The sequence below is a fragment of the Citrus clementina genome, unplaced genomic scaffold (genome assembly GCF_000493195.1).
Source record: "Citrus clementina cultivar Clemenules unplaced genomic scaffold, Citrus_clementina_v1.0 scaffold_9, whole genome shotgun sequence".
Lineage (NCBI taxonomy): Eukaryota > Viridiplantae > Streptophyta > Magnoliopsida > Sapindales > Rutaceae > Citrus > Citrus x clementina.
Window position 1 is genome coordinate 1,344,972 of NW_006261964.1, and position 26,981 is coordinate 1,371,952.

At 37.0% G+C, this 26,981-nt stretch overlaps 6 protein-coding genes across 9 annotated transcripts in view; 2 read left to right on the forward strand and 4 right to left on the reverse strand.

The window, feature by feature from the left end:
* LOC18033151 (pumilio homolog 24) overlaps positions 1–1,932 on the forward strand; it is a 4,830-nt gene extending 2,898 nt beyond the window's left edge. Inside the window, exons 10-14 of the mRNA XM_006419421.2 lie at positions 242–382; positions 473–661; positions 788–862; positions 1,111–1,358; positions 1,459–1,932. Of these exons, the coding sequence (XP_006419484.2) occupies positions 242–382; positions 473–661; positions 788–862; positions 1,111–1,358; positions 1,459–1,594 (789 nt within the window). The 3' untranslated portion in view covers positions 1,595–1,932. The remainder of the gene's footprint in view (positions 1–241; positions 383–472; positions 662–787; positions 863–1,110; positions 1,359–1,458) is intronic.
* Positions 1,933–2,002: 70 nt separating this feature from the next.
* LOC18033137 (pre-mRNA-splicing factor cwf23) lies at positions 2,003–4,276 on the reverse strand. The gene is made up of 4 exons (XM_024184137.1): positions 3,996–4,276; positions 3,845–3,896; positions 3,691–3,758; positions 2,003–2,631 (listed from the first exon to the last, which is right to left on the reverse strand). Exons 1-4 carry the CDS (start codon positions 4,149–4,151, stop codon positions 2,092–2,094), a joined length of 816 nt encoding a protein of 271 aa, XP_024039905.1. The 5' UTR covers positions 4,152–4,276; the 3' UTR covers positions 2,003–2,091.
* Positions 4,277–6,250: 1,974 nt separating this feature from the next.
* LOC18033123 lies at positions 6,251–10,750 on the forward strand. The gene is made up of 7 exons (XM_006419424.2): positions 6,251–6,975; positions 7,426–7,623; positions 8,244–8,516; positions 9,105–9,207; positions 9,320–9,438; positions 9,564–9,740; positions 9,975–10,750. The coding sequence occupies exons 1-7, from the start codon at positions 6,691–6,693 to the stop codon at positions 10,734–10,736; spliced, it is 1,917 nt and encodes a 638-aa protein (XP_006419487.1). The 5' UTR covers positions 6,251–6,690; the 3' UTR covers positions 10,737–10,750.
* A 1,150-nt stretch (positions 10,751–11,900) lies between these two features.
* LOC18033116 lies at positions 11,901–14,428 on the reverse strand. 2 transcript variants are annotated; one of them, XM_006419426.2, is made up of 8 exons: positions 14,032–14,428; positions 13,805–13,935; positions 13,623–13,700; positions 13,474–13,518; positions 13,346–13,390; positions 13,223–13,274; positions 12,725–12,821; positions 11,901–12,255 (listed from the first exon to the last, which is right to left on the reverse strand). In XM_006419426.2, exons 1-8 carry the CDS (start codon positions 14,321–14,323, stop codon positions 12,090–12,092), a joined length of 906 nt encoding a protein of 301 aa, XP_006419489.1. In that variant the 5' UTR covers positions 14,324–14,428; the 3' UTR covers positions 11,901–12,089. The 2 variants fall into 2 exon arrangements, with proteins under 2 accessions (XP_006419489.1, XP_024038610.1); XM_024182842.1 differs by lacking the exon at positions 11,901–12,255 and having other exon boundaries at positions 12,747–13,142.
* A 939-nt stretch (positions 14,429–15,367) lies between these two features.
* On the reverse strand, positions 15,368–17,403 carry LOC18032703 (probable protein phosphatase 2C 34). Of its 2 annotated transcripts, XM_006419428.2 has the most exons (6): positions 17,242–17,403; positions 16,899–17,159; positions 16,504–16,815; positions 16,297–16,414; positions 15,959–16,182; positions 15,368–15,877 (listed from the first exon to the last, which is right to left on the reverse strand). In XM_006419428.2, exons 2-6 carry the CDS (start codon positions 17,136–17,138, stop codon positions 15,647–15,649), a joined length of 1,125 nt encoding a protein of 374 aa, XP_006419491.1. In that variant the 5' UTR covers positions 17,139–17,159; positions 17,242–17,403; the 3' UTR covers positions 15,368–15,646. The 2 variants fall into 2 exon arrangements, with proteins under 2 accessions (XP_006419491.1, XP_006419490.1); XM_006419427.2 differs by having other exon boundaries at positions 16,899–17,403.
* An 856-nt stretch (positions 17,404–18,259) lies between these two features.
* Positions 18,260–26,957, reverse strand: LOC18033102 (phospholipase D zeta 1). 2 transcript variants are annotated; one of them, XM_006419430.2, is made up of 20 exons: positions 26,378–26,957; positions 26,013–26,114; positions 25,792–25,901; positions 25,557–25,698; positions 25,243–25,413; positions 24,920–25,093; positions 24,096–24,338; positions 23,875–23,991; positions 22,990–23,129; positions 22,721–22,870; positions 22,044–22,200; positions 21,450–21,959; positions 20,953–21,063; positions 20,041–20,187; positions 19,759–19,956; positions 19,465–19,566; positions 19,153–19,284; positions 18,956–19,021; positions 18,808–18,869; positions 18,260–18,724 (listed from the first exon to the last, which is right to left on the reverse strand). In XM_006419430.2, exons 1-20 carry the CDS (start codon positions 26,597–26,599, stop codon positions 18,478–18,480), a joined length of 3,303 nt encoding a protein of 1,100 aa, XP_006419493.1. In that variant the 5' UTR covers positions 26,600–26,957; the 3' UTR covers positions 18,260–18,477. The 2 variants fall into 2 exon arrangements, with proteins under 2 accessions (XP_006419493.1, XP_024036808.1); XM_024181040.1 differs by lacking the exon at positions 26,378–26,957 and having other exon boundaries at positions 25,792–25,876; positions 26,013–26,091.
* Positions 26,958–26,981: the final 24 nt, after the last annotated feature.

The following is a 26,981-nucleotide window of genomic DNA, read 5'->3' on the forward strand; positions in this document are numbered from 1 at the left end:
CTTCGTAAACTTTTTACATTATGTTGATGACTAAATTTTAAGGAAAGTTTGGAATGTCCTTGATTGAGAAGTGGGTTGTTCTATTAAGCATTTCATTTTATGTGATACAACACTTGGTATTTCCTTTTAGTTTAATGTTTATTACATTCCTACCTATGAGATGTTGTAGTATGTTTGTACACAGGTATCTGACTGGAGACCACCAGACAGTCCTCCAAGTTTAACTTTACTCTTTTGATAATTCTACATTCCAAATGGTTTTTACAAATTTCAGAATGGAAGACGTGTGCTACTGCAGCTACTACATCCTAACTGTTCACGTTATCTCAGCCCTGATGATCTGGGCTCCCTAAATTTATCTATTCCTTCTCTTTGTGCCAAGGTAAAATGAAGAGAGATATTTTCTAGACTATCTTACACTAGTGATGTGGATCTGCTGCAACTTAATCTGATCTTCCCTCTCTCAAATCAGGAAGGGTCAGAAGTAAATTCTGAAGCAAAGAACAATGAATCTAGCAAAGAGATGGCTGACCAAGAAGTAGTAGCAGTTCAGGCTGATGAAAGTACAAGTCCAGCTGAGAATCTTCCCTTAGCTGAGGGTGGGAAGAAAGACCCTCGTGTAAGAAGGCAAGAGTTGTTGGTCAGCAGTGGACTAGCTGAGGTTTGTGGCTTTGGTTAGACTTCTAAGTTGGCAATTGTATTTGAAGGATTTCTAGTATTATTTGGATGTTTTGCATCCATCATGTCTAGTGTCTAGCTTGAATTGCTTGTTTGTTCTGTGTTGCAGAGTATGATCGATGTATGTATTGAGAATGCAGGAGAATTGCTTAGATCAAATTTTGGCAAAGAAGTCTTATACGAGGTAGTCAAATTGTTCATTGCCAATTGTTATGCTTATGATGGTATTGCCTAAATTGCCAAAGGTTTGTTGGCTGAAGTTCTGTTGGAAATTGGAAATTTCATTTTTCCCAAAAGGAAGCAATAGGTTTTTTTCCGAAAATTCCTATTTATGTGCACAGACATGCACATGTGACATGGAACATCTGAGTTGGCCCTTTTTCAATGTGTTTGCCCCATAATGTCTCAACTAATCAAATGTGACACATACAGGTTGCAAAAGGGGGCTCTGATGACATTCTTTGCCCAACCTTGGATGACAAGTTGAACACCTTGCATGAGACTATAGCATCTCTTGCATCAGAGTCCAAATCTGAAGCATCCGAAGAGGAGCATGTCCTTGAAAATTTCCACTCCAGCCGCACTATTAGGAAACTAGTCATGGACTGCCCAAAATTTGCTTCCACTTTATGGAAGAATGCTTTAAAAGGGAAGTCTGAATTCTGGGCCCAAGGTCACAGGTGAGGCTAAATTTGCTTTCTACTTGCAAGTTTACCCAATTATAAGATAAGTTCATGTGAATTTTGATGTATGTACTAATTTCCATTGCTGTGATTGCAGTTGCAAAGTAGTAACTGCTTTCTTGGAATCTTCAGATTTTAAGGTCCGTGAATTGGCAAAGACGGAGCTGCAGCCCTTGATAGATAGTGGCTCCCTCAAAATCCCTGAAGCCAAGCAACTGCCAAAAGAAGTTTAGTTGCTTCATCTCTTGTGGTGGAAGAGCAAGATTCCTTTTACAATGGAATAGAGGTGGTATAATTGAATCATGGGCTAATTTGCATCTGTACTCAACCCCGCTTAAAGCAATCCATGAATCTAATGGGAGATAAAGTGATCAAATAGGCAATTATTGGTCTCTGATGAGTGGGATTCAAGGCATCTGGCATGATCCTGTTTTTCCCAGATGGATCCGAGGAATTACAGAGTGAAAGATAGTTCTAATATATTTTGGATTTTAGCTTCAATTTCTGTAAAACATGAAAGAAGGTGGCTATAAAATTTTGATGTATTACTTATATATTTTCTGTTTTCACTTTCGTGGTTGATGTTGTGTTTCAGTTCTGATGTATACAATTATTTATTTAGAGGCATTTTGATTACTAAAAAAGCAATGCGGATGTAGTCTTGATAAAAGAAGAGATTATGCAATTCGCATTGTATTTTATTAATGAAACGTTAAATCTGAATGCCGATTTATGAACGGATACAAGTGGATTTGCTCTTAAACATTCCCCTCTGTGGTCTGCTCTCAAAGATTGGTGAATCATAACACATCCCGCTTGCCTCATCACATTTTTCCATATTTTCCCTAGGAAAGTACCAGAAACTCTGTGGTTTGATAAACATTCTATTTCGGAGATGCGGGTATCCTTGAAAGAGATAGTTGGATGGATCAAAGATAGGAGTCTCTTTCTGGGTCCTGTGGCGACTTTGGAACAAATTGCTTGATGGATTAACAAGTAGAGATTCCTTCCTTGATGCAGCAGCACTCAAACAGTTCTCTATCACTTTCGCCTCTTCTTTGAATCTTTCCTTTATGTCCCTCAGGTTTCTCAGAATTTTATAAGATCTTGACCAGGCAGCCGGATTCCAAGCCTTGTATTTTGATGTACGTGAATTCACAGGTGACTTGCAGCTTGTGTAGGGGATTCTGTTGCATTCAATGCAAAACTTTTTCCATCTCTCCAAATTAAAAGCTCTTCTCTTGGCAGTGTCTGAGAGACATGTATATGCCTGCAGCCAGAAATTTAACCAGCATTTAGAATAAACAAGATATTTTTTAAGGGTGTGTGGATCCAAAGCGCCGTCACTTTAATTTACTGGTATTGTGGAATGAGATAAACAGTTCTCAAGTATCAATGATTGAAAACTTACTGTTATTGTGTAAATGTTAAGCTTTGTTGCACTTGCATGCTTAAATATCTGAACTCAAAACAAATGGAATTACTTCGAATATCCTACTTATTTATATGAGCCCACTCAAACCTCATATTTCCAAAACAAAACATTAACAGCTAAGAGATGAAATTGTAGATTTTTTTTTTCCTCTCTCTCTGGAGGTTGGTCCCATTATGAGTGCAATATTGCCAAATGAATGTGCTCCTACCAAACTATCAGATGCTGTTGGTAAAGTTAAAGATCACATGAACCAAATTCTGTTGTCAAATTGAATGATGTTTGTTACCTTCTCTCTCTACGATATTGTCTAGTGGGACAACCCCTACTAACTGTCTCATCCATTACCCCGAGACTCTAATAATGCAACCATTATAGTACCAGCATTTAACACTTTCCTGGCCTCCGTTCTCTTTCTTGTCATTTTTTTTTTGGGCAATCTTTTAGGTGGTTGTGTTTGTGCTTGAACTTGTGACCCAATTCATCATTTAGAAGTCTTGTAAATTGTGCAAAGGAGAATACATTAGGGTCTTTTTTTTAAATAAAAAAATTATCTCATTATTTCCTAATATTAAAACCGTGAAAAAAAAAAAAAGTGAAAAACCACCATCCTCTACTGTCAATCTAATATAATAATATCAAAGTTGTGTATTAAGAGAAACACATTTATAATTCACAAGTAAAGTTTGATTTCTGAACATCAATTACAATATCAGTAAAGAAATAAGGTATTAAAACGACAGAGATTTGAATAATGGTCAAAGTGAGAAAGGGATTCAAGCGTTATTCTTGCATTGTGATGAAATTAAAAAAAAATGACCCATCTCAAAGAAGAATCACATTTGCATAATTAATGTGCCGAGATTTAACAAAAACATGAGAATCTATAAATCTAACCTCTGAAATAAGCTTGAATGCAATCTCAGCTTTGCGGTGCTTGTTCTTGTCTGGATGAAGTTGCAGAGCTGTACACAAAAAAACACAATCCCCTATCATCAATTCACGTACATGATGTAAGTACAATGTCGATGCATTCACTGAAGAAACTTACCAAGTTTATGGTACCGCTTTCGGATAGTTTCTATTGTTGCTTCTTCGTCAACCTATTGAAATCAATGCAAAAACTTAAAATCTTGAATGAAAGAAAGATACCCAGATGAAGATTGATCAACATAAAGATCAAGAAAGCTCGAAAAGCTTACACCGAGAAGGCGGTACCAGTCGATGAAATGTGACTCGGCGGGGCTTGGAGGACTAATGCGCCTGTGAGCACAGCCAATGGCGGTTGTTGAAATGGAGCAAATTTCTAGAACTAACTTGGATTTCATATCTGAATCTTCTTTATCAAATATCCCCATTTGACAAAACTTAAAGAAAACTTGAACAAGAATCAAAGAATGTGATTTTTTTTTTCTTTTTTTTTTTGGGAAATGAGAGTGGAGCGGTTAAGAAAAAAGAGCAAAGTTTTCGGGAGAGTTTTTTTGAAAGTGGATCAGTTGGTGGGAAGAGAAATAGCGAGAGAGAGCCTCGCGTTGATTTTGTCACGTGGTTATTTTTTCAGCCGCTTTGGAAGTGCTTTTACAGGAAGTGATTTCATTGATAGCCGGTTTATTTTATTTTTTTTGGGTTAACTAGCTGTTGACAATTTTGAAAAAAAAGTATCGGTATTCTTAAGCCTTAATTGGGCAATTAAATTTGCAGCCCTATATGGTAGTGGAATATAACTGTCATAAAAACTTGAATTATGATTTTTTAATTATGCCATTTTATGTGCTTTTCAGATTTTTTCTGAGGATCTTGTAACATGCTTGAGATTTATTTTCTTTAATATATTTGCTCATTTAATGAACACAAATTATTTCATCACAGGAAGTTTTGGTGATTAGAATAACAGCAGGGCTTTTCAAATGAAACGTTTTTTGCAGCAAACAAGAGATCAATGTGATGCCGATGAGTCAAGAAAAGAAACCGACGGAGTGATAATGGGATTTAGAAGAGGCCAATAGGAAAATAAAGTTGAAGCCAAAGTTTTATGTATTTTTCATTAGTAGGTGACATTGAATTCAACAAGGGTAATTGAATAGAAAAATTGAATTCTAAAACAGAATTCGTGTGACCCAGGAGCGTCCAATATGCCGTGACCCACATACATGATGCCTAGTTGAATGTTGGAAGTTTGAAAATTTAGCAATTGCATCCAACACTTGATCATGAGAAGGTGAAATACATATCCCTTTTTGGCTCCTACTTCCATGTATAAATTTTTATTTTCTCTCATTATAATAATTGATAAATCATAAAATAAACGACATATTAGGCTTGTCTCTCACCTAAGTCTTTCTCTCTCGATCTTAAAGATAGGTATCGAAGTTTATTGATAAAATAAAATAAAAAAACCTGGAGGAGAAAATTTAAATATCTCTTGTAGAGAGTAATTTACCGCCAAATGTGGAGACACGTTATAAAAGTGATCCTTTTACAATTTTGTCTGAGCATTGTGTGGGTCAACTTGGAATCTAGAGAATTGGGCTTTGATTGTTTTTATTTTATGGTGTTTGGATTTGTCTGCTAAGCTGGAATCAACAGGATTTTGCGCGTTTCACTAGGACTGACTCTGCTCGGGTCACCAATGTCCCTAATACGTAGGTCGATTAGAGCAATCGCAAAATTTACGGTGTAGCTCCTCGAGTTGGAAGAATTCTAAAACCAATGCATAATATTGTTGTTTTCTTCATTAAATGATAATAATAATGCTGCATAGTATTGTTAATTTCTTTATATTTGGCTTCATTTGTAAATTCAACGTTTTAATTCATCCAATGCAGATTCTTCTTTCTGTCACCATTAATAAAGCTACTTACCTAGTTTTAGATCCCATTTAGATAATGACACTAGAAAGAACAATTATTATTATTATTATTATTATTGTTCTGATTGATGACTGTTGACAGGAGATAGTTCAATTCTTATATTCGAATAAACATAGTATAAAAATGACCAAAAATAATGCACAAATGATTTGCAAATGACTTATAAGATTGTACAGCGTCGTACGAGCGATCATAAGCAATAAACAAATAACATACGAGTGTAATGTCTATCGTGTATATAATATATATACAAGAAAATAGAGAATTTTGCTAAGTTGAAACGTCAAATTTTCAGCCATTAAAAAGTAGGACCAATCGGAATAAATTCCGCAAACAAACCCAATAATGTTGGGCTTTATTAAGCTCATCACTCGCATCATCCTCTCACATCACGGTCCAAAAGTCCAAACTCCGAAACCATCGTTATGGGGCCCACTTAAAGATTTACGTGTGGAGTTGGATCCAGCCTAGCCAGTCTTCATGGCCCCACGATCTGTGGGCCCCACCTTCCAGCGCCACACATTTGTCCTCATCTTCATTAATCATAGTTCATTCTCCCACTCCATAATTAAAAATAAATAAATAATAAACCCGTGAAAGAAAGGGAACGCACCGGATTTACCTTTCGTCTCATCCACCACTATCAACTGAGATCCCTGACGTGCGCGCCCCTCTTATCTGTTTCTTCTCTGCATCAACGTGCATTTTCCATACTTACCAAAACACCCTTCCCATTCTTCGCAAATCTGCCTAAAATTTACTAAAGAGGTTAGGATATTCTAGTACTTTAAATACCCCTGCTTCTGACACAAACTCAACTGAAAACTAAAAACTAAAAACTAAAAGCTAAACCAACTGAACCCAAAACAAAGCTTCCTCGACGTTTCGAAATCGACACTCCTCTCTCGTTATAAGCCCATTATCTTTCTCTTAAAAATTTCACTTTTGCCCCTCGCGTTAGCTAGCTATCCTTTTCGTTTCCATCTCAAAAAGAATTTCAGATGTTCTGATCTGGTCTTCGAAACGGATGGCTGCGGGAACAATGGCGACGGCGGCGGCCGCGGCGGTGCTGCTGTACTATGTGCTGAGCCGTAGAACGGCGTCGAAAGATGCGGAGGACTGCGGAGATTTATCGAAAGCGAGCAGATCGGTGAGGAGACGGATTGTTAGAAGGCCTGCACAGGCGCCTGCCACGTGGATTGAGACCATCACTACCTTGTCTGAAACGCTGCGTTTTACTTACTCCGAGACTTTGGGTAAATGGCCGATTGCTGACCTCGCTTTCGGCATCAATTATCTTTTGCGAAAACAAGTAAGTTCATTTCTTTCAGCTCTGTTTCTTTGTTCTATCAAAAAAATGTAAGAAATTTAGCTTCTTTATTTTTTTATTTTTAAAAAAAATCTTATGTGTATCTTGTTCTCAGCTGATTTAATTTATGGTGAAAAAGAAACTCAATGCATGTTATTAAGATTTTGTGTACTGTTATTTGAGGTATTTTATAACTAAAAATTTTTTTTTTTTTTTTTTAGTCATTTTAATTGAAAAAACAGTATAAACTTTCAGGGTTTTAAGCTTGAACTATTGATTTGATACCTTTGAGTTCATGGAATGCTATTAGAAGATTGGATTATTGGTGATCTTGCTTGTCTTATTCGTCTTCCTGCTGTATTTCTTCGATTTTCTTCTGTATTGCGAACTAATGAATATCTTCTTGTTCTGTTTTCTTGCTGTTTGATGTTATCGAGTGTTATTTTATTGCAGGGTAATTTTCATGTTGCGAGTGTATATGCTGGCAATGAGAGCATACAACTAGAAGGCCCTGAAATTATTGTTGAATTGAATAACTTATTGAGGTTATTGACTCTATGCATGCTCTTCTCAAAGAAGACATTTCCAGTCTTTTTAGAGTCTGCCGGTTACTCTGAAGAAGAAGTCCTACTTCAAAAACCGAAGGCGGGGGTAGGTCACTTTCTGCACTGCCTCTGTTTTTAGTAGGTGGTCACAGTCTGAATGCATTTTGTTTTGAATTAACTTCTTGAAGTTGATTAGCTTTTTCGTAGGTGTATATGGTGGTTTGAAATTTTGGACATAGAGTTGAATGTATTTTTAGAAATACTAGGGATTGGTGACACTAATACCAGCTAATTTCAACTGAAATTTTGGACATAGAGTTGACTGTATTTTTAGAAAGACTGGGGATTGGTGTGAATAATACCTGTTAATTTCAATTCAGAATTTATGATTCTGTGTTACCAAACTTAGTACTAGGAATGTTCTATACTAAGCATGGGTAAGTGATAAAGGAATCTTGATATTTTATTTACTTCAATGTTGTGTTGAAATACTGTTGTCAACTGTTCCCTTGATATGATTGCACTAAAAGAAGCTGCATGTTTGTATGGCTTCCAATTTCTACTAAAAGAAGCTGCATGTTTGTATGGCTTCCAATTTCTTAGTAATTCCTTTTTATTCTATTTACCTTGGATTATCTAGGGAGCCTGAATTGGCAAACTTTGTTTTATTTGATTTTGAAGATTACTAGAGTGATGTTTTTTTAATGTTCACCATAATGATTGCAGCTTCTGAAGCCCGCTTTCACAATTATACGGGATAGAAATTCAAAATGTTTCCTTCTATTGATTCGTGGTACTCATAGCATCAAAGATACACTAACAGCAGTAACTGGTGCGGTGGTCCCTTTCCACCATTCTGTTTTACATGATGGTGGGATAAGCAATTTGGTTTTAGGATACGCGCACTGTGGAATGGTTGCTGCAGCTCGTTGGATTGCAAAGCTTAGTACACCTTGCCTGCTTAAGGCTCTTGGTGAATATCCTGACTTCAAAATTAAGGTAATCGATGCGTATCTTCTTGACAATCATCTTGTTAATCCTAATTTTTCTCTTGCTTTGGGTCAAAGGAGATGCCCTGGGGCAAATAAGATGGTTTACTGGTGCCTACACCCAATGGTTGCATTCACTGGTGCCTACACCCAATGGTTGCATTCAAGTCAATTTCATTTTGGAAATTCATTTACAGCATAAATGAGCTATATTTTGATGTTTCTGTCAACATTCATATAAATAGATTTCGGTCCTCCGAAAATATTTTGCATTAACTGAAACCTCTCTATTTTCTACCTGTTAATCAATTTGATCTTTGTCAGCAAATCCAGATTCATAGTATCTAATAATTCATGGATGTTGATGTCAACTTCCAGCCGTTAGAAGGTGTTATTGGATGTTGAAACACTATTATTATAATCCCTCTCCATCACTAGATATCTCGTTTTGGAGAAAGCATTTTTTTCCTCCTTTTTTCGAAACATATTATCATCATTCTGTTATAATTACTTATATGGGTACTGATCTTATTTGTTGCTACAAGCTTTCTTGTCCTTGGTATGCGGACCTGATCCAATGCTTCATTTTCATATTCAGATTGTTGGGCATTCACTGGGCGGTGGTACTGCTGCACTATTAACTTATGTTCTGAGAGAGCAGAAAGAGTTCTCCTCTTGTAGTTGTTTCGCATTTGCACCAGGTAATTACTGGCTACTTCATTTTTCTGTCTCTTTTTGTTCCATATGTAAATGATAATAACTCTGCTTTAGCGTGATTTGCTATATCTAACTGCTTGAAGTACTGTTTTGCAGCTGCCTGTATGACGTGGGATTTGGCAGAATCAGGCAAGCACTTTATTACTACTCTTATTAATGGATCTGATCTAGTGCCTACATTCTCCACTGCTTCTATTGATGATCTTCGTTTTGAGGTTCTGTATCTGTTTCTCTTTAGTGGAAAAGAATCTATGTTCTCTATAACATCGATCCTTAACGATCATAGTCTAAACTGTCTTGTATTATTTAATGTCACAATCCTTTTTCAAATTCTCAACAGGTCACAGCATCATCTTGGTTAAATGATTTGAGGGACCAGGTCGAACGTACAAGGGTCCTGAATGTTGTTTATCGTTCAGCATCTGCTTTGGGGTCTCGCTTACCTTCTATAGCTAGTGCAAGAGCTAGGGTTGTTGGTGCAGGTGCTCTTCTACGACCTGTCTCCAACAGTACTCAGGTAATGTCTAGGCCACTCATCTAGTAATGCGACTTTCATAATGTTTTCCTTTGTTTGCCATGAATTGAGCATGACGTAATGGTTATCCTGACACATTAATTTGAGTCTTCTGAATTACTTATGGTAGAATATTAAACTTCCATCCAAGGTTCTTCCTGCAGCTTCTCCCCTCCCTCTGAGTTGTTGCTTCTATGTTGAGACTATAACATTTGATTTATGCTTGGAAAATTTTAGGTTGTAATGAAGCGTGCAAAGAATGTTGCTGAAGCTGTGGTCAAAACCCGCCCATCTCTGTCATCATGGTCTTGCATAGGTCCACGTAGACGAACTGTGGGTCCATTGTCAACCTCCAAAGTTGAGGATATTCCTGACGCTCCTCTAATAACTGAAACTTGCTCTGAAGCTGGTGGTATGACTGCTGTGGTAACAAATGAATCTGTGCACTCTGAAATAGAATATCATTCTTCAAGTAGTGGATTGGGAAATGATGATACAGACGAAGATGAAGAGCTCATTTCGGTGGATGGATGCATTACTAGATCCAATGTGGAAAACATTTCTGAAGGCGAGTTATGGTACCAGTTAGAGAAGGAACTCAAGCGGCAGGAAAACAAAGTCGATGTTCAAGCTCAGGAAGAAGAAGCTGCTGCAGTAAAAGAAATTACAGAAGAAGAAAATGTTCTAGCCGAAGCATCTGAAAGCATAACTTCCATTTCTTCATCAGATGTTACGGAAAGCCATCACTTTTATCCCCCTGGCAGAATCATGCATGTTGTCTCTGTACCTTCATCTGATACTACCAACTTGGATGGTGACAGTCCAGTTGAGGAACGAGTTGGTATATATGAGACGCCGAGAAAACTGTACAGTAAAATCCGGCTCTCAAGAACGATGATTAATGATCATTATATGCCCATGTATAAGAAGATGATAGAGCTGCTAGTCAGTGAACTTGAAAAAGAAGCCGCCTGTAATTGTGTAATATTACAAGAATAGAAAATTGTGAGATAATGAAATGCGTTTCGAATTCTGAGTGATATATATGATCAGCTTTTAGCACAAGCGTACAAGGTATTGCAAAAAGTCACTTGCCAACACATCCTCTAAAAATATGCCCCTTGTCAAGAAATACCGTACCATCCTTTTATTGAAAAAAAAAAAATTGCGTTGAGAATTAATCCTTTTATTGAAAAAAAACAAAATTACTTTTGAGAATTAGGGATTTGTGAGCCCCGGCCCTAAGGCATGGGCTTCCAAAAATTGACGGGCTAGCTCCACCGAAGTAGGGTGGGAACTCACTCGTCTCCAGAAAGTGTGTTCGTTTCACAAGGTGTTGGCACGACCCGCCGTCTCTAAACGATCATTGACGAGTCACCCTTCACCCCTGACAGGACTGGGTTATTGGGTCTCGATGTGGTCTCGTGGATTTTAAATAGCTGCTCCCAACCCTTGACCTCACTTGGAAACCGATGTGGGATTTTCAGCTTTCATCATCTGTGCAAAACAATTGCTGCATAAAAAAGCTACGAAACCGAAGTAGGACATCTGCGGATAATGTTCAAATATTATTTAACATTGATCTTGTTTAGTTATCTTAAAATGTGAAATTAATCATAAAGGAATTCGCTATATTTGTCACTCACGAGTCACCGTCACACCAATGTAAGATCATTCTTCTTCCAGTATCTTCATCAGAAAATGATATTTTACTGTGATTTAGAAGGTTATTTTAATACTGTTGTTTTTCTTCCATTCAATCAACAATAATGCTCAATTACAAAATCCACAAGAATATACTTTTGAGAACATTTCTATTTTGACCAATATGGAGGTCAAAACCAGTATTTCACCAATTATCTCCTGCCATCTTTGAATATAACTTCCGTCACGCTAAATTTCAATGTGTGATAGATGTTTATCTTCTTCTAGCACTCAGCTCTTACAGGGACACAAGGTTTCTTGTGGGATTAAGTTTACTGTTCCCCCTTCTCTGCAATTGCAATAAACAAACCCAACCTGTTCAATTATCGTGTCAATCTTGAACAATCAAAACCCAATATTTAGTGTTGGATTCACTGGAGTCTCAAAACATTGTCACCCCACATGTAGGGGGACTAATAATCTAATATATTCTTGTAACAACTAACAATCACAGGAAGATTTGTTTTATTCTCCAGTTTGCATTTTGCAGATTCAATAACAATAATGCAATATAACAAAGCAAGTCCCCTCAGGTTTATTGTCGAACTTTAAACACATCAATGGCCATGATTGAAGTACCGTTGCTTGTCTTCATGTCCAAATACAATAAAAACTTATCTGCAGAATTGTCAGCCCTTTCTATTGCAATTACCCACCGTAGCGAGTCTTGAGGGATTCTGGAGGCTCCTCTTCCATGATGCCTGCTCCAGTTGTTGCCAAGTATTCACGGATGGTTGTTTTGCGGTCTCCAAGAGAGGTGTGATCCAGAAAGTTGTTGTAAGCTTCATCTCCAAGATTCTTGGCTGCCAACACACTACAGAGGCATTTCAACAAGTTCAGTTTTAGAGTAGAGATACTAGCATGGCAAATAGAGTTTACAGCTCTTGATGCAAGGAATGACCAAGTTTGTGGAAGCTGCTAAAGCATACTGGGCAGGGTGAAATAAAACAGCAATGACTGGAAAAAAAAAAAGAAGAAGAAAAAGGCGGCAAAGCAAAAGATTATTATTTGCCACTAGATGTCGCTAAAAGTTTTAAACCCAGATCAATGAGAGGCATCGAAGCTATAATTTTTCTGTAAATATTCCTGTGGGTATGCATGCATTTGAAGGCTTTGGCTTCTCAGGAGATTTTTTTATTAAAAAAATTCATGCAATTGACTATTAGAGTACTTCAAGACATCAGTCATTAGCTTCATGAATAAGTTTGGTTATGAGTACACGCAGCAGTCTACTCGTGATAAGTTTATATAATAAATAGGCAAACATAAAACGCAGCACTTACCAATGCCGAAGATAAACACGGCAGGGTAAGATATCATCCCTCCAAATCTTATCAATGTTGTATCGCCCATAATGATGAAAATATATCTCTTTGCTTCCTGCCAACAAAAATAGCAAGGATATAGAGTGTGCTACAGAGAGAGATGAAAAGAAAATGACGACAAATTCAAGATGCTGAAATTTGAAAAATATACGTTACCCAAAATGAACAACATAAGGTAATCTCAACAGTCCTCATACATGGTATTTGATATGCTTATACAGAGAGCCTTAATTCCAATCATGAAACATATCTGATGTAATTCGAAGTCTATGCCAACTTTTCAGAAACAACAAACAAGAAAGAGCCACTAAACTAGCCAGTGGGTTGATACAATGGGAAACCAAAGTGAGATATAAAATTGCCACAGCAACATCATCTGTTCTAAAAAAGCTAAATATAGATCCCATACGAAGTGTCTCAAACACTTCTGACAACAAGAGCGCCGAAGATAATTACCTTTGCATCTAATTTGGAAAAACTCCTCATCACTAGATCGAGCACACAGCACCTGCATGCCAGACCCAATCAAAAGAGACAGAATGAGATAAAACTGCCACATATATAGTCAAATTTACATACCGCGCGATTGGTAAAAGGCTTCCCATCAAGTGTTTCCGGTGAAACCTATAGAGAGGAAACTATGCATGAATAGATGAAACTTAATACCAGAAATTGAAACTAACAAAAAGATAGTAAACCCGACTTACAGCTAGAAAACAAAACTCATGCTCTCGTTTGATGAATGCCGGAATCTGACTTTGTAGAGATTAACAACAAATTCAGTATCACTCTGAACATTCAGAATCTGAAACCAAAAATGAGCAAACCATAGTACATAGCTCTTCCAATTTTATACCTCTGATTTTTGAATTTCAAAAACAGTAACAATCAGTGTCTCTCCTTCACGTGGTTCCACACTCAAGCTCGAAATCTCCTGAATTCATTTCAAACTTTCAATCTTTTATAATTTCCTCAGCAAACAAACAGATTGTAACAAATGGAAAAAAATTAAGCGACACGTGTCAGATTTAAAGTGACCTTAGTTTTAGGTTTGGCAATGCCACGCTCGAAGAAGATCGGAGCCACGTGAGCGAACACGCGGCGGAATCCGTGCAGCTTCGCCACTCTGAAGTTGATCAGATTTGGGAACGTACTTCTCGCACTATTCTCTGCTCGCAAAACGCACCGTATTGCATACTTTCAAAAAGAACAAAAAAAACGATCATCAATTATGATTGATATGGCAATTGGCCAATTATACGTACCGGAGAGGAGTGAACCGAAGCCAGAAATGGAAATGAGACCATCGGGGGAGGTGATTTGGTAAAAATCAGACTCATCGTTAAGCTGAATCGGCTCCAGCTTGTTAGCCGGGAAATTCGTTCCGGCGTGGTCGGAGGACATTGGCGGAGGACGGCGGCGGTGGAGTTTACAGTGAGAGGAGTGTAGTGGAGGGTGTGTCGACACCCGGAGTTGGAATGAGAAGGCTTTGGAGCGTGGTATGCACGCGAACGACGCGAGTGGACAGGTGTGGCGGATATAAGCGGAGGTGCTCATAAGAGAAGAGGAGCCGGTGGGGGTGGTTGTGTCGTCGTGTCGAAAGGTCGTGGCCGGAGGACGTAGTTGACATTTTGGTTACAACGTGGGGATTTTTTAGTAAATTCGTCTATGAAGATTAATCACATGCAATGCACGTGTCCCATGAAAGTGTCTTAACAAAAATTATCATTCGGATATCCTAAATTTATACATTTATAAAAAATATTATAATATTTTAAGAATGTATTAATCATTTATCCTAAATTAATAAAAGTTACTTGCTGACCATTAAATTGTTAGTTAATTTTTGAAAGTTAATGAAATTATAGTAAATTGATAATTTTATCTTTAAAAATTAGTACTTGTATGCCCTTAAATTTTTTTTATTTATATACTTTTAAATTATCACTTGTATCATATGAAAAGATCATATTACCCCTCTGACGTCATCATATTTAAACGGCAACTAAGGTTTGGTGAACGACAATGTATTTTGTCAACTTAAGATGAATGACTGATATACCCTAAAAGTATTGTAGTAAATTTGATAATAAGGTATACAATTGATAATTTTCCTATTTATAATTTATCCCCTTAATTATGAGTAATTTTGTTTTTGTCTTCATTTGTCCATTTCCTACAAAACCATTACTAATGTACAAGTTACATATATAAAGCATTCTTCTTTAATCAAGTTTGGAATATTTTCATCCTTCTGTAAAATTATGCATATATCTTTTGAGTTTCTCAATTGTACTTGAAAAAAAAAATTACATTTAATCACGGTTGGTTATCCATCAAGAATATTAGGTGGAAAGTTCACGCGTTTTAAAATTTAATTGTGGAATTATATTACATTTATTATTTAGTTTCAATTTAATCATGTATCAAATTCATATTTTAAAACATGTGGAAATTTATAATATATAATGATTCTATGTAAATATATCATCTCATTTCTTCCCTCTTTTGTTATTAGATCTCCTCCACCACATTAGATATATCTTGAAGTTCTCTAATGTAAATGTTACTAACAAATACGCATTGAATAATTATCGGGTAGTTTATATTATAATTTAATAATAGCCACAACATAGATGTACAATTTGGTGATAGTAAATGCCATTATATGAAAATGAAATCATGATGTTGCAAACAAGATGCAACCAAAGCATTGGAAACAATGTTACGTTAATCTTGGGTCACTTCAACTTCTGTGTTCTCTCATGTGTAATTTTATATTAGACTGTCGCGTACAAAACGCCGACATATGTATACATACAAGTAGTACTTTGGCAACAGAAACAACAGCCGAGAAGCAGCTCTTGTTTTCAAATTCATTCAAATGCCAGCCTGCAGTTTTGAATCCTTCAAATTGTACTCAACATTTTGAGGCGACGATGAAGAGTGAAAGAAGAGGCAAATGGCAGAAATATCATCCATTGCAATGCCTCGTTTCTTATATTTCCATGCCCGAACAGCACATTCCACCAATCTTTTTGCTGCCTTTTCCCTATCCACTATTGAAGAAACAATCTCCACCGCCTCTTGGTTCGAAATCACATCCCAAACCTGAAGAAAAATCCATAATTGATCTTTCAAACATTGACGTTAGTTCAGATCAAAAGATAATTCTAATTTGTGAATACGTACCCCGTCTGATGCCAGAATGACAAATTGGTCTCGTGTTGTTATGTTTCTTTGCGTTACATGGGGCACAGAGATTAGGCCATAGTCCTTGACACAGTAATCACCCAAGGCTCTTGACATGGCTAGCCCCGGAGTCTCACCGTTCGGCATCCAGACTCTGTATACGCCCGGCTCATCATTTAAGCAAAACACAAGCCCTTTGGACTGCGTTATTCGCTCCGCTTCCTCTGTATAGGCCAGTGAAGACAAGAACCCGTACGGAGACCTTAAAACACATACACATATATACACCTACACGAGGCAGAAATATCAAAGAGAAGATGAGATAATTGAGAACTGACCTGGTATATTTGGCTTAAAGTCTACGGTAAGCTGAAAAGGTACCAAATCGCCGTCATCAGAAAGAGTTGCTAACACAGCCCGAGAATCCCCAACATTTGCTACCACAAGACTTTCACCCTGAAGAGAAATCAAAACTAAGGAAAAATTTGATTCAACTATTAGCTATTTCTCATCACTACGCGAGAGGGATTTTTTAAGTATTGAACCTGTTTAACAATGGTCAGGGCTGTGGTACCGCTACGGAAAGAATCAATCCCAGTATGCTGCTTAAGCTCTTGGTCAATAGCAGCATAAGTTTTCAAGCAAGATTGATTCCATATGTCATACTGAGGAACGTTTCGATTCCCATCAAGATCGAGATTCATGGCAGGTGAAGTTGAAGATAGTAATGTTTCTTGCCAATTGCACAGCAATGAATAAGGCACTGATTCTCTGACCCTTTTGGCCACAACATGACCCCATGGTCCGTGCCCATCAAATATCCCACAAAACACCATGTCCTCTTGGCATCCAAATTCCTATAATAATAAGCAAATATATAAAAATTAGCAAACTATGCATGAAGTGGGACACTTTATTAGTTTAGTTGTATTGTTCTTACCTCCCAGACAATGGCGCAATCTTGATTGATTCCTTTCTGGCCTCGTTTGGAGCAAACAGAGGCGAAGTTACTAGACTTATTGGACTTAACAATGCCCGAAGAACTCAACATCAACTCATTCTTTCTTGCAGATTTTGCCAAAGCTTCTGCAGCTTCTCTTCCGGAATCATTTCGACAATTCTTCCCTCTCTTGATCGACACAGTCCTCGCCAACCCATCGATGAGAGACGGAAAAATCATATTGATATTTATATATTGTCTCTGCATTACAATAACATCACCATGTATTCCATACAAACGAAGGATGAAAAAGAAAAGAGAACAAATTCCATATAACACAAACCCTTTGTTACGGTCAGGAAAATGATCAGTTGTTTGTCTGAAAGTGGACACCTGGGCAGCGAAGATGGTGTCAACGGCCGGAATATCACGTCACCCCGCAAATAGTTGAACAGGAATGAGCTTCGTGTCGCTTATACTCCATTGTTTGTTGCCTCCAAATTGCAAAAGCTTTTAAAGTGCATCGACGTAATGTTGTATGGCCTTGACGAATGAAATTACTACAACGCCCTAACTTTGACTACCAAATAATGCAATTACGATGGGTATTTTAGACATTTCGGAGGGGACCCTTAAGATCGAACGTCATGCCCACTAACCTACGACGTGGTTTAATATGACATTATGACAATCAAATTGGAATATACAAGTAAAGTCGGTCAAAAACATATTAATTTATAAGTTAAACGGTAATTAATTAAGATATTTCTGTGGGTGAAATTGGATGCGAGTAAAGAACTATATCTAGCGGAGTTGTTAACTAAACGATTATTGAAATGATGATTGTGAAGGTTTGTTGAATTAAAAATAAGATGGTTGGTTTAGTGTCTAATGATGATTTAATTTCCTAAAACCAAATTTATCAATAGATTCTATTTTATTTTGAGAAGATAAGATATCATTTTTGTGCTTTAATAAAGGTACCAAACACGGGGCTAAACGAAAGCCGCTAGATTGCGGGGGGCCGTGGATTCTGAAGGTCAATGGAAACATATGATTGCAAACCCTTTTGATTAAATCCACAACTTTTTTAGTGCAAAAATAAAGTTGAAGGCTTGAAGCACATGGACAATAACCAGATTTTTGTTCCGTAAAGTGGCCGGTGCCTGTCGCGTTTGTTGAAGGCTTGTAGATACATCCTTTTCTTGTTTAATATTCCAATAGAACCATCCTAGGGTGCTGTGGTTCTTAAAACTATGTGAGGGCATTCAAATTGTTTGGTGATCTGTGGAGGTTTTAGCAAAACACAGCCACACAATTCTTTAATAAACGAGAAACAATAGACAAAGTGACAACAGTTATTGATAAGAAAAGGACAACATTGTATTATAAATTAGTATTCTTGAAGACTTTTATACAATGGCCGGTTCCAAATTGGTTTCTCAAGGGGCAAGTGTAAAAACAATATGCCCCTCTCTGCGTCTATTTCTCCGTACGTGTGGTTTCTGTGCATTTTGCCTTTTTTAAAAAAAAGGGGATTTTCCGCAAATTGGAAATCAACCCTGCGCTTTCTCTAAGCTCAATAAAAAACTTGAGCTGCGTAATACTCGCTCTCATTAAAAACGGGTCTTAAATCTTCTTTGCACATAAAATCCAAAGGAAAAGAAACAAGATGTCCGCGCACTGCCTGTAATCTCTCCAAGGGATCGGTCTTTTGGATATCTCCATTTTGATAAGATTCTAGATTCTGAGGAGCTATTCCTAAGTCTATAGTAGTATGGCCAAGTTTCTCCTTCCAAAAAGTGATGTTTTGTCTAATTGCAGCTCTGCATGTAAATCGTATTTAAACAAGATGATAAATTAGCACGGTGCAAGTAGGTGAAGGAAATAAGTCACAAGCAAATCATACCTAGTGTGAATAAGATCATTGGGAACACAAGAAAAGACATCCTGGTAGATGGTGGTATTCATCTGCCCAATGAATAAAAATGTATGTGTCAATACTCTTGGAAGCAAAAACAACTCAGAAGCACAAATGAACAATATCTTCAGCTCACCCTTGCTGTTGCAACCCATATATCTTTGTAAGTTGAATCAATGACCGGGTCAATTATTTGATTGACCTAAGGGAGGAAATAATGGTCAAAGAATACAGAATCAGCTGAGTAACATTAGATGCTCTTGGGGCTTGGCAAGTAATGCTCTTATAATGCATATACGTGTTTACGGGAAAGTAAATGGTTGAGTTACTAACCTCCCTTGAACGAAGACCAAGATGTTCAGACCAAAGCGAAAGCCGAAGACTCAAACATAACTTTCCAGCCTTCCATGGTTTTCCTCCCATAAATGAATCTACTGACTCTTTGTCTTCAATTAGTACTCCAATCTGAAATAACTCTCATGTCATCAATGGAAAATTTAAGTGATGGAAGATTTTAATATTTCTGAGCATCAGATTTTGGACTGGTCAAAAGATCTCCATGCATTTCCTTAGCAGTTTTAGCTAATTAACTTTAAGGTCAGTAAGTTCCCACCTAAGAATAAATAAATATAAACCAACTGATACCTCAGAATCTCTTGAACCAAGTAAACTCCTGTCATTGATATTGGCTGATCCAATCAAAGCAATTGAGTCATCAATTATCATAACTTTACTATGTACATAGACCTGCAAAAGAATTAGAACACAATGAATCAACTCAAATATTCATGAATCATGATCTGCACTCAACCTTTCGAAAATTATGTTACCAAGAAATTGTAGATCATTGTGAAAAAGCATGACCAACATTTGCCAATATATCAGGGAATTAATTTGACAACAGATGCATATAGCATTTGTATTGGTTAAAGACAATACCTGACTGGTGGCCACTGGACCATCCTCAAAAAGTCTACCATAAGCCCTAAGACCATAGAAAGAAATGTAATCATGAGTCTTTGGACCAAGAAGGGCATAAAGGTTATGCAATATCGAATTCTGTCCTCTGCAAATGGTTCGGTACTGCCAGTGCATTATGGCTCTAACAGACGCCGCACCACCATCATCAACACCACCCTGTGAAGCTTAGGATTCAGTTTCAGTATAAAAATAACCAGCTTAAATTCCAATTTCACAATATTATCATGCAAGGATTAGAACCTGGAAACCTGGCAGCAGAGGTATGACAATAATAACCCTAAAACACTTCTTTTCGTTGTAGGCTCGTAATATACGTCGGTATAATGCTTCCAAAACACGATTCCGTATAATTTCATCTCCTGAAAGTCCTGAAATGAAAAATTGATTCTGGGAACATGTTGCCCGAGGTTTAAACAACAGTCAGGATGATAAACCATATAAAACAAATTCGCAAACCTCCTTCAGTTCAGGTAAGGAAACAGGGAAAACATTACATAAAGAACAATAGATTGAAAAGTATAAAAATACTTGTCATGAAAAATTTCCACAGATAAAAGAGTATAATCATTTCAGAAGAAGGCAAAACTTCCCAACTACTTCAGTTTTCAATGTGCTTCGTGTGTTGATTGATTCATACTACTAAAATTACAGCCTCACGACCTTTCCCTTCATTATAAGAACCGTTCAATTTTTTTTACAAGTCATTCCAAAAAAGTTGTTTCTTCCTTTCATCTCTTCATCAGTTTTACCATAAATCACTGCATTTTATCAAGGAAGCATCCTAGATAAACAAATGAATTGGCTCAGAATGAATTGAGTCTTGTCTCTAAAATGAGATTAGAATGTTCAGATTGATCCTGGCTTGATTTGAAATAGATGTACCTAGGAGATTGATCCTGGCTTGATTTGAAACAGATGTACCTAGGAGATTGATCCTGACTTGATTTGAAACAGTTATACCTAGGAGAGCTTAGGGCATGCCATGAGAAAAACTGATGTAAAGTTTACGGAGAGATAGCAGCATAGATGACTAAAGTTTAGGGTGAGCTTCGGGCAGGCCTATGGCCCTATTTGGCATTGAGGTGCTGTACAAGCTACAGCTACCATGGAAAAAGAAGCTATAATTATAAAATAAAAGCTCCAAATATATACCTCTATATAGATAAAGTGTTCTGCTTTCTCAATAAGGGAACAATAAGCACAATGAATGCTTTCTTCAAGTTGGCTAGTTCCAGCAGACCATTGACTGACACTCCTGATAATCTGAAAAAATCGAGGCAATTAATGAATGGCAGAGGATATAAAGTCTTAGTTAACAATACAAAAGTAATTCAGGAGGAGAAACAGTAAAATTGGTAACAGACAATAACAGACAAACAAGAAAACATATTGGCCAATTGAAAAACCAATGAGGATTAAATGTATCCCTTGTAAAACTTGTAAATTTATATATAGCATACATGCCAAAAAATAAATAGAGCATCTTATTATTGCAGTTGGAGAGAAAATACACCAAATTAAAACCTCAAAGTAAATAGTACCCATGAGATCAGAGGAGCTTAATGACATTATCAGAAACCTTAAGGTAAGCTGCACATGTTTGGTCTACAATGAAAATGTTTCGGATGTCTACATGAGGAACAACAAACCTGACAACGGCATGAAGCACGTGGACCAACTTGCCCAGTTTCATCAGTTGAGCCCACTTGATCACCACGTTCCTGTGTCTCCCACCACTCTATATCTGAACTTTTAGTGCCAGGCAGTGTCATCACATCCAGTGACGTTTTGAGATGATGATGAGGGGAATCACGGTCATCTACAAAGCCCTTCATAGGCATATCTGTAACTACTGGTTCAATTTTAGCTTTCTGGTAACGGAAAGAGGCACTTTTGGTTGTGGTATAGTCCAACCCATTAGGTATCAGACCTCTACTAGAATCATCCAGCACCTCTGGCTCTTGAGGCAGGAGCAGCGGAATGTCTTGTAAAGATGATCTAAAAGTAAAAGAATCTTGTCTTTTGATGCTTTTAGAATTGTCTTCCACATTTTTACTTTCAACCTCCACTTCTCGGCTTCTGCCCATATAATGTGGAATAACCATCTGGTGTTGAGGCATAAGTAGCGGAATTGTTTCCTCATTTGGTGCTTTATTTCTCTGAAAAAATGCATGCCTATATTAAAATTACACAATCACAATTAAGTCTCCTACAGAATCACATTATTGAAACAAAGCATGAACCTTAGCATAATTCCAGCGCTGAACAAAGTGCCTTGCTACATCGCGACAAGGTGGTCCCCACAGGGCACAATGTATGTCATGCCAAGGCATTCGAGGGTATTTTCCACGATCCAATTCATCTCTCATTGTATCTTCCCAAGAATTTGGTTCAGATTCCCTGAAAAAATGCAAGGAAAGATCATTACATAAATCAACTAAAAATCTTGCAAGCTTCCAACGAACCATAAGTTTATTTCAGGACTAAATTTCTACACACAATAATCGAACTCCGACCGTGCCAAATAGATTGCAAGCAAAACTAAGTCCTATTATTGCACCAAATTTCAAACTATGACATTTCCAAACAAAAATCTTTGTCTTTTCCTCATCGCACTGCCCATCAAAGGTTATTTGCAAAATCTTGGGTAAGTTTAACCCAAGTATTACATCAAAACCTTCAAACTGCTAGTTATTTATTTTACTTTGACCAAGTAGCATAATAAGCTACATTCCACACCTAGTAATATTCTTCTTAGACAACCTATATGGTACAAGTTCCAGGATACAAATACAAACTGGTGACAACAAACACTAGTTCAAGAGTAATCACATAGACCAGAGCATTTATATACCATAGTCTTCCAACAAATGCACAAAACATTTTAAATAAAGAACTATTTCATAAAGGATAAACATACCTTGGATTATAATAGTCCTTTCCAGGCCATATCAAAGGAGGATTATCACCAATTTTGTGTTCAAATGTGTCATAGCGGCCAAAGCATAAGTCCAGTCCTCCAATAAAGCAAATCTGGTAATCAACAATGACAAGTTTTTCATGGTGGGACCTATATGTTATCAAACATAGATATCAGAAAATGAAAAAAATCCAACATAATGCCAGAAGAGAGAAGAGATACTTTTAACAACTTCAAATATTTTATTACATTTTTCCACAGATCCTTACCATAGATAAACACCAGAAGCAAAGTGATCGGGATAACGCAAAACCCTCACGTTCTCATGAATGCTAAGGAGCTTTCTCTTGCTATACACACTATTGATTTTCAAAGCAAGTGCAACCTCTTTGTATAGAAGGATATATATCTGCAATCATAAGAATACATTAATACCATCATTCACTCAAATGAAATGCCAGCAGTGACATCCTGCTGAAGCAAAAATCTGAAATCAAGTTGAAACACCAAAATTTTGGATCGACATAGGCTGAACATTAAAAACACACAAATTAGACATTAGAAAAAGATAAAAGTTATAATATAGCAGCCAACATGCGCAGAATTTAGATGGCTGTAATTTTTGAGCTAAAGTACTCTGCAACAAGTTATCTCTTACGTTTTTGATGAGTTAAATATTGCTTTAATGGTAGTTGTAATTTGTACCATTGACGGCAGTTTGTGCTCCAATTCAAGCATGAGACAAGATATATTATCCTATTCACTAATGAGACAAGATACATAATCAATTCAGTTGACGCAAAGCTGATTAGTAGGCAAGTACCCAGAGGTAGTTTAACAAATGTTAACAAGACTCAGCACACTGAAGTCCACTTTCCATGCAAAGTTCTAGGCAACAACTATAGAAAATATTGGCAGTGAAAAGGGTGCATAAATTTCTCCAAAAGGTTTATCCTCATGGTATCTCAAATAGAATATTGCATCCAAAGGAGAAAGGAATTCAGTTCGATAGAAATGATTCACAACTCATCATGACACCACGTATGTGTCCAATTGTAGAACACTAAAAGTAGTGCAAATAATAGCAGCATCAACCCAGATGTCAAAATAATAACATGAACAGGAAAAGGAAAAAGAAAATCCCAAACATATACCTGAACTCCTTGCTTAGCTTTGGCTTCCAGCAATGCATCAAGCCTTGAGGAAGCGTGAACATGAAACGGACGTCGCAGATACAATTCTGGGCACAGCCACCAGCCACAAATAAATATCTGCAAAGAACTTCCAATCATCTGATGGATACTTGAAGCCAAAAAGATAGGATAATTAATCTTAACAGCAGTATTTCAGTGCCTCTAATGGGGAAGGGACTGACCTCTGATTTAGCATCCTCGATTGAAGAAGCAATAGCTTCAAAGGCTGCCTTACCATCTACAAACCACTGAGCCTGACTTCCATCATCTGTCATACCTCTCGGAGGAGCAAAAGAACCGAAGCGATGAGGATGACACCAGCCCTCAGGAGGCCTAAGTCCAGCATCATTAATTGCTGCAACCCAATCTCTAACTTTAGCACCAGTCCTGGTCCTTAACCTTATGCTCCGAACCCCACAAGTCACCTTTGGAAGTTTCCAATTACTCGTTAGAGGGTGAATTTTTCTGGAACCGTTCATGAGATATACAATTTTACCAGCCAATCAATTACACCATAAGTTCAATAAGTAGAGTATAAGTTCATCACAATTTGCATCACATATTTATGCCTCCACTTAAAGAAACTACAAGATAATCTAACTACAACAAGAAAATTAATAAATTGCACTAGCTTACTTTGGCATCAACAATTTTTTCCAACTCTAAATCACACAATTCCTCAACTAGGGCTACTGAACAAGCGTGTAGACTATAAATCCATGGATTTAAGTGGGTGTCGACCTCAGCATTGAGATATGTAAAATTCATACAAATAGAAATGAGAGACAAAGAAGACCTAAAGAAATCTACTGAACTCAGCTCAGACTAAGAGTTAGGATATATAAAGATTTATAACTGTGAAAGTTTCCCCCCAACAGCTTAATTCAGCGTTTTCCCAGGCAATTTCTTAGAAGTTAGTGGGCTGATTTTATCCTGAAATTATAACAATGAAAATTTACCCTCAATTGCTTCATTCAGTGTTTTCCCCAGCTTAACTGCTAATTACCTTAAATGCATGGCGTAGAGGGTTACGTTCCTTTACTTCTGTTGCTAATGATACTCGACCTTCACCATTTCCATCTGAGGCAGGTAGTACATCAAAAACAATTATATCCATTGGCTTGGTATCGAAAGGATCTGCCAGCAAGGCCAAGAATCCAGGTTTCAGAACAGCCCACACCTGTGCAGGAGGGGAAAAGAAAAGGAAAGAATAACAACATGGATTAATTAACAAAATTAAAAATAAGGTTGATAAAATAGAATAAAGACTTTCTTAATTAATAAAATCTTCAAATGGTATCTCAATAACTTCGAGGATGATTACACTACCTTTTGCCAATTGTCATTACAACAAGTAAACAAGGGACAGCAACAGCATTTTCTCGAATCATCATTCCTTGAAATCTTTGGTAGATGCTTTGCCATTACGTAATCTTCTTTCAACTTAGGGCCATACTCTGGTGAAAACGACAACTTTGAAGCCTCCAAAAATTTGCAAACCTACAATATGAAATTGCTCATTGTGAAGAAAGTTAACTCTTCAATGTTATTCAAATCAATTTGTTAACAGAAATGCAAAAATTATGTTTTTAAAAAAAATTCAAATAACACTAACGTAGATTACGAGAAAATGACAAGCATACCTCTCGAGAGTTAACGATATCCATGTTTCCCAGAAAATGATTCAAATACTGTTGCATTGCAACTTTTGCTCTGTCTGACATAGAGTGCTGCCTTCCTAAAGCTGGCCGGATAACTGGCAGAGCAGCATTTGCCGGAACATCTCTGAACACAAAAACCTCACTTTGTAACTATAACAAACATTGAAGAATAGGTCATATTTTTCATTCATGACCATCATAACAAGTTGTAACAGACCTTTTCTTAGAACTCTCATCATGATTAACAGCGATCTCGTCACCTTCATCATCTTCTTGCACAACTGCCATGTGATCTCCCATTCCTAGATTTTGAAGCCATTCTTTAACCTTTAATATAATTTTCCAATGAAAAATTTACATCAAACTCCTAAACCTTCCCAAATCATAAATAAACTGACAAAATGGCGCAAATACATAAAAAGTTACAACAACGCATACCTGCTCTTGCTTCTCTTGAATTTCCTCAAAAAACGCACGTCTCTTCAATGCAAAATGTAAATAAAACACTTGTGAAGCTTTCTTTACGAGTTTCCATTTGAACTGGCGAAAACAGTATGTAATCAGTAAAAGATAAAAGACACACTTTCATGGACTTGATATAAGTAATTAGAGCACTTACTAGCTATCGAAATTGCTCTCTACGAAAGCAGTTCTTATTAAACTCAAGCATTGCAATAATCATAACTTGAACTTAATTCGGATTTAAATACAAACTATAAATAGTCACAATTCGATTATATTTGAACGATTTGTTAGAGAATAACTAAAAAATGAATATCAATGATAAGAAAAAGAGATCGTGCCTGTTTGTATTGAACTTCGATGGTGTAAGATAAAAGCATGGGGCTAATATCGCCAGCGTCGGGTCTCGAAACGGAGACGATGGAAGCCTTAGGCAACTCGTCGAATATCCGAGCCGGCTCGGGTTCGGGACCCGACCCGACCGACGTGAAGAACGATGACGTTTCCTGCTGCATTTGTACGTACCGGAGTCCAACCCCTGGTATCAAATCCTCCGATGCCATTCCTTTCCTTAAAATATCTTGATTTAATTTAACAGTCAATCAGCCAATCTGTGATTTTGATTCCAAAAAAGAAAAAATGAAGATGTTTTCCCGAATCAAAGAATTGTTATGGTAAAAGGATTTTGATTTAAATTCAAAGTTAAGAGATAAAATAAAACGACGGAGTAGTTATGAATTGTTGGGGTCGTTTTGGGATTTTGAAAAGTAAAAGAAACAGTGAGAGAGAGAGTCTCGGGAAATTGGTTTGCTCATGAATTCAAGTAACTACCAGAAGGATGTGTCAAATTTGGAATTTAGTTGCCACTTTATTCAATGGGGGCATATTGGAATTTGGATTAGAGCCGATTGTGTTTAGAAAACAAGCAGAAAGTTCTAATACATT